The sequence below is a fragment of the Microtus oregoni genome, unplaced genomic scaffold (assembly GCF_018167655.1).
Source record: "Microtus oregoni isolate MIOR12 unplaced genomic scaffold, Mior012 000010F_ref0000083, whole genome shotgun sequence".
Taxonomy (NCBI): Eukaryota; Metazoa; Chordata; class Mammalia; order Rodentia; family Cricetidae; genus Microtus; species Microtus oregoni.
The window spans coordinates 11815449-11825666 of NW_024543069.1; the positions used below are offsets into that span (position 1 = coordinate 11815449).

Here is a 10218-nt window from a genome sequence, read left to right on the forward strand (position 1 = left end):
AAAAAAGATAAATTACATTCTTCATCTCTGTGCATTGAACTGTTCTCAGGGGAGGAAGCCACTTGGGATTTGGCCCCTGTGACAAGAACAAGCATGTGAAATTGTGCCTTGCTCACCCTACACAAGAAGACGAGGCCCTGCCCAGGGCCATATCTGAAAGTGTTCCGAAATGGTAAAGCCTTTCGATGGGAAGCTTGACTCAATAGCCACATAGGTGCATTGGTTGATGGGTTATGACTGCACCAGGCGATTCAATTAGTACAAAGAATAAGACCTAGAGTTTCCTCCTGTAAAATACACAAGCCACTGCACTAAGTAGTGTAATCAGAATGCGCCAAGACTTTCTCTGTCTATCACTTCGCAAAATCACAGTTTGAGGTGATAGGACCACAGCTCACAGCACACACTGCTGATCTCTTACACGCGCTCCATCGACTAAGTCAAGTTGAAAAGAAGCTGTCAACTATTACTTGTTCTACAGAAACCACTCATGACACAAAGAGCTTTGGGGACATACCCAAGGATGTAACTTAAGACAGACAGACAGATAGGAAAGAAGGGGACCCGAAAAGGAAAATGGAAAGAAAGAAAGAGAGAGAGAGAGAGAGAGAGAGAGAGAGAGAGAGAGAGAGGTGAAGGAAAAGCACGGGGAAGAGAAGGGTAGAGCGCTGCTGTGAAATCCGGCTCTCCCGGTGTTCCCGGGGTACTTCCTCATCAGAACCACTTTCCAATCCATCTTAAATTTTCAGTCACCTAGCACAAGCTCTTGGAAGAGGCATTTTTGTGAAATTTAAATCCACTTCACTGGTGTTCCTTGTGGAGCCTGCAAGCTATTAACATTAGGAGAAACTACAAATGCATTTGTGATTTTCGTTTGCTTGTTGTGTGTGTGTGTGTGTGTGTGTGTGTGTGTGTGTGTTTGTGTGTGTGTGTGTTTAAATTGCTCGCTCCTTTCTATTCTTCAAAAAGACAGATGGGACTACATTTGCAGAAAACCATTTGTCTAAAGTCATTGCCTCAAGCAGATCGTGTGAATTCCTAAGCGCCTCTTTGGGGCTCTCCATCTTGCTGGGGAAATAATGATACTCGGATTAACTTGGGAAGCATGTTCAAGAATGTCTCTGTCTCAATAACCACATAGTTTGTCAGTCATCCAGCCTGTTATCTTCCCAGCCAGGTCCTGGGGTGATGAGATGAATGCCACGTTCATCTTTTAAATGCTTTTAAAAAACAAAAAACAAACAGACAAAAAAAAAAAACCCTTCAATCTACTGAGGCAATGGACTGCGTGTGAGTAATACAGTTAAGTGCTAAATGTTCGTGTACTGGGTACCACACAGAAGAAAGCAATGTGTGCTCCTTGAAACAGAAGATTCTGATGAGCCTGTTCAGTACAAGGAAGGTATACGAACTAGGTCATGAAAGTAAAGTGGATTTTATCTGGCAGAGACAAGGCAGAAGAGAATAGGAAGCAAAAGAATACCGCTTGAAATATTAATACTTTGAAGTCAATCTCTTAGCATGAGAATTCAGAAATGACTCCAGAGAAGCGGAGCGATCAAACCATGAGGAGCTGGGAATGAGTCTTTTATTCCTCTGCAAAGGAAGGTAGCCCTTCACTGGAGGTTTTCAAGCAGAGAGTCTTTAAGTTTTCAAAGTTAACGTGAGAAACAGAATGAAAAATATAAAGTAGGAAAAAAGACAAGTTGGTAAGGAATCTTACTTGTCTAAGCATAGTATCTGGAGCCTCCACAGCACTGTCTGTGGGACTCTCCTGCAATGACAGAATGTTCTACACCCTGGCTGTTCAGTATTCTCTACATCCATGCTATTCAATATGGCAGTCACCTGTCCTACGTGATGACTGGGAACCAAAGTTCAGATTTCCATGTGTGACCACTGGCTGTCCTGCTGACCATACAGAGACATCCTATATGGAAAACAGGCCGAGGGGCGCTGCTGGGGATTTAGTCCAGTTGGTAGAGACCCCTGGCTTCTATCCTCAGTACAACATAAACTAAATGAGATTCTACAAAACTGCAATCCAACTTGGAAAATAACAATAAGAGAATCAAGAGTTCAAGGCCATTTTTGGCTACATAAATGAGTTTAAGGCTAGCCTGGGTTACACAAGACCTAATCTCAAGTAAAATTCTAAAAATTAATAATTACAAAGAAACAGCTTAAGTTAGCCCAGGAGTTAAGTAGGGTTTGTTGTTATTGTTTGCTTGTTTGTCATGTTTTGTTTTTGTTAGGAAATCTAGTTAGTGGGACTGAAGGCATGGCTCATCTGTTTAGCATGCATGGAGCCAGGAGGTTGGTCCCTAGCTTATCTTAGGATAGTTTATACAGTCACACGTGTTTGTGACTACCCTGGACCACATTGCAATCTGTCCATTTTCTTGTTCTTAGTAATGCCAGCACTTCATAGAATGGCATTGTCTTTATGTCCTCATTTTCGGTTACTTCACTTTTTAGAGTAGCAGTATTTAAGCTGTGACACAAGAATTACTTGGAGAAGTTTTCCAGACAGGAAGAACAGTATAACCACAGCATATCATCCAGAGGTTACCCAGCTGTCTAGGCATGCTGTCACTCACCGATAACCCAGAACTCAGGCAGGAGCATCACGGGTTTGAGGACAGCCTGGTTGGCATAGCAAGAGTGTCTCAAAAAGGAAGCCCCAGCAACCGGAAGATAGACTGGGAACTGGAGAGGTGGCTCAGTGGGCTAGAACACTTGTTGCTCTTCCAGAGGACCTGGGTTCAATTTCCAGCACCCACACGAGGCGGACAACTGTCTACAACTCCAATCTCAGGAGATCTGATGGCCTCGTCTGACTTCCTTGGGCACCAGAACACACGTGGAGCACAAACAGGCATGCAGGTAGAACATTCGTACACAAAATACACAGCTTTTAAAAAGTCAGCTAGATTTTTGAGTAGTTCATTGATCATTGTTTTTCCTTGGAAATTTTTAGATGGACTTTGTACTTTTTTATAATAAGTTTTTTGATTTGCATATAAATTAAGAAGGCAGTGTGAGGTCCCTTGAACCTTATGTCCTGTTTCTCCTACTAAAATCTGGCATAGCTATGACATGTTCATTATAATTAATGAAACAATCTTGGCATACCATTGAGAAAAATACTCACTTTACTCATATTTACTTCATTTTTATACAATTTTTATCCCTATTATTATGGGGTGTCAACATCACAATTAGTCTTCATGTCTCTGTAAGCTCTTGGTTGTAACCATTTTGTACACTTGGGGTTTTTTTTTGACAATTTTAAGAGGTTTAAGGAAAACTAGTTGCTTCTCTTGTAGCAAGCCACACACAGCAGAGTTTGCCTAATGTTTTAATTATTTGATTTATGAACTGTCGAGGAGATAACTGCAGAGACTAGGTACCATTGTCTGTGCATTGTGTCAGAGAAACCCACTATCAGCGCTGGCTCTTGTAGGTGATGATCTTGATCAGTATCTCATTTACTGTGAATTCAGTCTCTCCCCACCTCTCCTTTCCATATCACACCCAGCGGAAGAAAATCATTGCACTCTTAATTCATTTAACAAATGAATGACTTCAAGGAAGGCCTGTGTTTGAAGTCACATCTGGGACCCTTTAAAGAAAGCTGCTGAAGAAAGGCGCAGTTGGCTTACAGACAGCATCTTTTTCTCTGCCACAGGAAAGACACTTTGGTCACGCCTCAGACCTCAGGTTCTAAATATGAAGCATGTGTGCACAGGAACACACTTGAGCACACACACACACACACCCGTGCGCTGAATGACTGCTACAGCTTCCAAAACAAGTCAGGAAAGAGTTAGTCTGAATCCATTCATGCCCTTTGACCTTTCAGTCCTTGATTCTGAGGTTCAAGAGAGAAGTGTAGCTCAGCACGTATTAGCTCTTAACCAAGAGGGCACTGAAGCTTCAGAAAAGGAAGTCTCTTATTTAAAAAGGGCTTTTCTTTGTTGTTCATTTCGATGTTTAGTTTCGCAAAGGTCACAGGCCCAAAGCACCTGGGAATTACCTTTCATCGCCGTTGCCTAACTCACTACCACTCCTATGGTACAGACAACAATGGTGAAACCCTTGGCAGGCCGAGCCCCTCCTGTGCGCTCCTCTCATGGCATCCTCTTCCTGGCTCGGGCTCATGCTAGTACATGCATTTTTATAATCGTTGCACGTCCTCACTTATTCACGTTCTAGCTATGTAAGCCATCCCGGACTGATGGGGGTCACAACTGTTAGGCTTCCCCCTTAGTCTGGGAAAGGAACCTTTTCTTCTGTTCCTACTGCCCATGAATCTAGTGTGAAATCATTACCTGTTGGTTGAAAAGCCGTAGCACTGAGGACTAGAAAATAACAACTCACTATCTATTCATTTATGCAATAGCCTCTTTGGGGACTTCTAAGTCCTTGATATCTTTCCACTGTCCTTGAGACCCTTTTCATTCACTGGATCCAGATTAGGATGTAGTGTTTCCCCCTGGTTCCTAAGTCTCAAATAAACCTCCTCCTTAACCCGGCAAAGCTCCGTGATGAGGCTTTCCCCCGTTCTAAGCTATACATTACAGATAAGAACCTTAGATTTTACCAATTGCGAGGGAGACTTGTAAGAAGAGTACATCAAAACCTTCAGCTGTCAGGCAAGAATCTGAACTGTCAGGGAAACTTCTTTTGTGAGGGGATGAATGGGGGCTGGGCAAGGGAGTGGTGCTGAGACCAGGTTAGCTCGCAGGGGCTCCCTTGTCCTTGCAGGACAGCAGGCAGATTAGCATGTGCTATTGTAATGGTCCTCACAGACAAGACTTTATCATGTACTGAAAACAGTGGTTCAGAGACCACTCTTCCTGTGCGCTTCCTTCCTTCCATTCCTTCAGGAAGCAATCCTGACCTTCTTACAGGGGACCTCGACTGCCTTACATTTCATCAGGGCCTCTTGAGAAGCATCACCATAGAAATACAGGTGCTTAAAAAAGCTTCTGTTCTTCTCTTCCCTTGAGAGTGTGTCTTGGCTCAGGCCACTGTAATATTACTGTGACCGGGATTAACCTTCCTCCCAGGTCTCAAGGCACAGAATCATGAGAACCATATCCAGGTTCATGGGGCTGTCATCTTACTGTGTCTTCACAAAGCAGAGGGGACAAGGAAGTCTCTGGGGTCTGTCTTATAAGGGCACAATTCCCTGGGCTCTGACCTCATGACCTAGCCGCTTCCCAGAGTCCTCAGCCTCCTGACACTGCCCTAACGTTCAGTTTGCTGTGGGCAGCATCACACAGTGGTAGAGTGGCCTCGGGTACCTAGGAAGACAGGCCGCAGTTCATCCATATAATATATAATTCCACTTGGGAAATACACAATGTACAGATATAAGTGAATTTTAAAAGTCAAGTTTAGGGAATTTTATAAAAAAAAAAAACTCTCCCTTTTTCTACCTAGGATCAATCATTATTTAAAAAGTATCTAACTAGAAATACGGAGACTCATAGCAGCCTCTAGTAAAGCAAACATCACAGGTCCTTTGTTGATCATCTCTAGGTTATGGCTTTAGATATTTAGAGAAGCAACTATATTGATTTTGTACATTATTGTAAACATTTAAGGATTGAAGACATTTACTGGAGGGGCTGGAGAGACGGCACAGTCAGTCAAGTACAAGCGTAAAGACCCGAGTTCAGATGCCTTGCGTCCACGTAAAGCTAGGCATGGACACACAACCACAACCCCCAGGCTGAGGAAGCAGAGGCAAGCAGATCGCTGGAGCTCACAGGCCAGTCAGCCTAGCCAAATCAGTGAGTTCCAGGTTCAATGAGAGCCTATCTCAAAAACTAACGTGAAGAGCAACTTGAGGAAGACACCCAGAATCAATCAGCCTCTGGCTATCCCACAACACACACACACACACACACACACACACACACGTACATACACAGGGTGGGGGGACAATCATATAATTCTATGTGACTACAGATAACTAATTTCACTATCTTTCTGTCATGGTTTTTCCAAACTTCAGCATCTGTTCCGGCTTCCTCCTTGGGACTTTTCCAGCACCCCTCCAGCCTCCATCTAGTGTTCCTTCCCAGACCTTCCTGCACTTCATGACTGTTAGACTGTCCAGAAGAGCTTCTCCTCCTGACCTTGGGACAGAGAGTGCCCTTCTGAGGCCATTGCTACTCAGAAGCTACGTAGCTGTATTCAAAATGAATTTGTTCACTGAATTAATGAACTCTCCCACCCGTGTGACTCATCCCATTGTCTACAGGGGTGGTGGGTTGCTTTTCTTCTAATTGTAAATACTGTCTCATAGGAAATACAAAGCAGACTCACAAGGAGAAATAAATTATCTAAGAAAATCAAGAACCTAGAAGTAGTGCATATTCTACAATAAATTGTAGCAGATGGCCTTCTAATAATAACCAGCTCTCTCTCTCTTCTCCCCTTTGCATTATAGGAAATAGGGAGCCATCTTTAAATTTTCTTCTCAATAAATGAAAAGAAGAATCCAAGAGGGCAATCATGCCTTCTTGAACTAACTGCTAGACCTCATGAGATTAAAATGAGACAGATAATAAAAGCCCATTCCCCTGGGGCTGGAGAGGCAATTCGGTGGTTAAGAGCATTTGCTGCTCTCAGAGGACCCAGGGTCCATTCTCAGCACTCATATCAAGCAACTCACAACTGCCTATAACTCTGACTTCAGGAACTTGGACACCTTCTTCTGGCCTCCACACATGAAAATAAATAAATCTATAAAAGCACTTTTCACAGGTCAGAAGGATTTGGAGGGCTGAGAAATGAGAGGTAGAAAGAGCCAATCAATTTTAACGTTTTGTTTTTAGTACAAAAGTATATTTAAAATATCCATTGATAAAGCATTGTGACTTTTGTGACCAAAGTGTCTGTCTTTGATGTAACATATGTTCATATACTTTTTATCTGATTGGTTGACTATCAGCAGCTTTAAGTATTGGGCACCACAGTTTCCACAGCTTGGCTAGGGGGCCTCTGACACAGGGTTTTTCAAAAGGCTGCCATACTTGCCTGTTAGGGCTGCCCAAGCAAGAAGTTAATTTTTAAGTAGAAAATATCAGCCAGGAGATTAATTGGTGAGTAAAAAAAAATAAAACACAATAGTGAGACTAGTGAGAAGAAAAGTCAATGATATTCCTGAGTGCAATATTATATCTCACTAATAAAACTGGAAATAGTATTGCAAATCTTTATGAATCCTCAATACATGGTTGATTCTGAAGAAGAGCAGAGGAAGAGCAGGGGAAGAGCAGGGGAAAAGCGCTTCCAAAATGAGTGATATGCAAATCCACTTCATCTTGACTTTAGGATGTGCAGGACCTTATGAATTTAGCCCCACCTCCCTGACCTACAACTTCCCTCCTGTCAGTAGCCTCTGGGACCCTTAGAATTGTAGGTTAAGAAAAAATAATTAGTCGGGCAGTGGTGGCGCATGCCTTTAATCCTGGCACTTGGGAGGAAAAGGATTCAGAGAGAAACCCTATCAAGAAAGAAGGAACAAACAAACAATGAACTAACGGAGAATAATTAGCCTAATCAACTCCATCTTCCTCTCCTGGCCTCATGCTGGCATAAGGCATTACTTTAGCCTCTTTGGGTTTATATCATTCTCTTTACTGGAACCTTGACCTCCTCCCAAGCTTGCTTCGCCCCCCCCTGCCCCCCCCCTCCTTTTTCCCCCTTCATCATTTTCCTTTCTATTTATTTGGGCTTTAATCATCCCTGTCATTTTATCTTTTCCTCAGACTGTGTTCAGACTGGATCAGGTTTACAAAAGCTCCTTGAACACTATACTTGCCCTTCAGGGGCAGTTGATAATTACGTAGTCATTTGTACTAAGTGTTTAAGATCCATCCTTCCAACTAGTCTACACTCCTTAAGGAGACGAGGTGTGTCTGTCTAAGCCATAAAGACTTCCCCTTTCCTCCAGCACCACCTGGCTCTAGATTACCTGATAAATAGACCCCAGGCTCTTCCACCCAGCCCAAGCTTGAACTCTAAGTAGTTACAGAGAAGCAACTGTGGAGGGTTTTGAGTAAGAGTTTTTAAAATTGGGTTGTCTAGCAGGACTGCCAGACCCCAAGCACTGTAGTCATCACTTTCATTGTTTCTGTTCGTGGGAAATCTTGCCTATTGAAGTCATCACTTTGCTGTGGTTTGGAGGCTTCCGTAATCTCCAGTGTAGCAGTCCTAAAAGGTTCAGTTAGGGGCCGATGAGTGGGTAAAAGGGCTTGTTATACAAGTCTGGTGATCTCAGGTTGATCCCCAGAATCCACCTGTAAAGTCAGATGTGATTGTGGGCATCTGTAATCTCAACACTTCTATGGCAGTACGGGCGACAGAGACAGGAGAATCTCCTGCAAGCTGGCAGGCCAGCTAGCACCACAGAAACAACAGAGGCCACCTTGAAAACAAGGTGAATTCATCAGGAATGCTCCTCACTGCATGCGATTAAGGTTCTTTTTTCTTTGGTAATAGTTCTTTGAGAATTATGCTTTTACTTTATTTTCATGTTTTCAAAGTCCGTACCATGCTGTTTTTGTTACTGCGGCTCTGTAATATAATTTGAAATCTGGGCTATTGGTACCTCCAGCAGTTTGGTGGTTGTTGTTGTTCAGGATTGTTTTGTGTATCCTAGGTCTTCTGTATTTCCATATGAAATTGATGATTACTGCTTCCAGTTTCCGGGAAGAACAGTGTTAGAGTTTTGATATGGGAAATTTTGGATCTGTAGATCACTTTTGGTAGGGCAGCAGATAACATTTCACAGTGTTAGCCCTTGCCAGTCCACGAGCAGGGGAATCTTTGTCTCATCCTCCATTTATTTTTCAGTGTCTCAAGGTTTTCATGCCCATGTGAAATTTATTGTATACAACTATGAAGACAGAAATCTATATCAGTCCATTTGAAGGCTTCTGATGCTCCATCAGGGGACAGACTGAGTGTGTTCTCTAGCCTACCATTAAAACATTAAAGTCCAAGGAAGCCGATTATAGGACAACACTCAAGGTTTATATTAGGACTAGTGACGGGAACACCCTTTGCGTGAGAATAACCGAAATGTCAGGTTATGGGAATATTAACAGTAGATGTTTGCTGTGTGTTACCAGAAGATGGGGTGCTCTGTTTCTTATTTTATTTATTTATTTATTTATTTATTTATTTATTTCCTGTGGTATGATTTTCTCTCACAGGAAGACTTTCCACAGCTTGAGGAGGAATCATGGATTTCAAGAGCGTGAAGGAGTATTTAGCCTGGCTCTACTATCAATACCAAATCATCAGCTGCTGTGCTGTCCTGGAGCCCTGGGAACAGTCTATGTTCAATACCATCTTACTTACCATTGTCGCCATGGTAGTCTACACTGCCTATGTCTTCATCCCCATCCACATCCGCCTGGCTTGGGAATTTTTCTCCAAAATATGCGGATATCACAGTTCAATTTCTAACTGATCTCTCCGGAATCTTGCGAAACAGCATGATGGGTTCCCGTTGCTTACAACTCGTCGACCTAGGGGACTGCAGCATCTTTCACCTCTGACCTGACCAGCGCCCTCTCTATGCACCCACGTCCCGCCTGGCCCATGCAGCATGGTGTGTGTCCGAGGACAGGAGACACAATGACTTCACCCCGTACCCCACATGCGCTCGGCTCAACTCTGTGGCGTTAGATTTCTGTTGGAGATCAGGACGCTTCCAAATAAAACTTTCCCGGGAAATAGGCTTGTAAGAAACCCGACAGAGTCGTATTTAAAATCCTCTCTTCATATTATTCCATACTAAGGGATGCGTTACAGAAAGTATTTCCTAGGCTACTGTCAAAAGTACCTGCTCTTGTTTACAATCTATTAAAAGATGTGAATAAAAAAAAAAACCCAAACCTTTAAAGTCTTGTTTTCTGGTAAATAGCTGATATCTAAAATTATTTTTTCTTCTTTTTAAAATTTTCATTATATTGGTTTTGCCTAAAATTCTTTTACTTCAAATGCAAAAGAATAGGCCAGAGACAGTTATTTTCTTGTAGATATGGTTCAGGCATTGTTTCAAATGCCTCTGAAATCTGACTTTATCATAGCTTTAAATGAACTATGATATTAACTAAACAAGTAAATATTGTACTAGAGAACAGCTTAAGTTTAAAAAAATAAATATAATCAAAGCCAATTCAGATA

The 10218-nt window shown here is 42.5% G+C and overlaps 1 protein-coding gene across 3 annotated transcripts in view; it reads left to right on the top strand.

The window, feature by feature from the left end:
- Window positions 1–9923, top strand: part of Sptssb (serine palmitoyltransferase small subunit B) — a 28402-nt gene extending 18479 nt beyond the window's left edge. Inside the window, exons 1-2 of one of the 3 annotated variants that reach the window (XM_041659507.1) lie at window positions 2803–2886; window positions 9240–9923. In XM_041659507.1, the coding sequence (XP_041515441.1) occupies window positions 9269–9499 (231 nt within the window). In that variant the 5' untranslated portion in view covers window positions 2803–2886; window positions 9240–9268 and the 3' untranslated portion in view covers window positions 9500–9923. Of the gene's footprint in view, window positions 1–2802; window positions 2887–6163; window positions 6283–9239 lie in introns of those variants that run through there. The other 2 variants (XM_041659508.1, XM_041659505.1) reach the window with 2 other exon arrangements.
- Window positions 9924–10218: the final 295 nt, after the last annotated feature.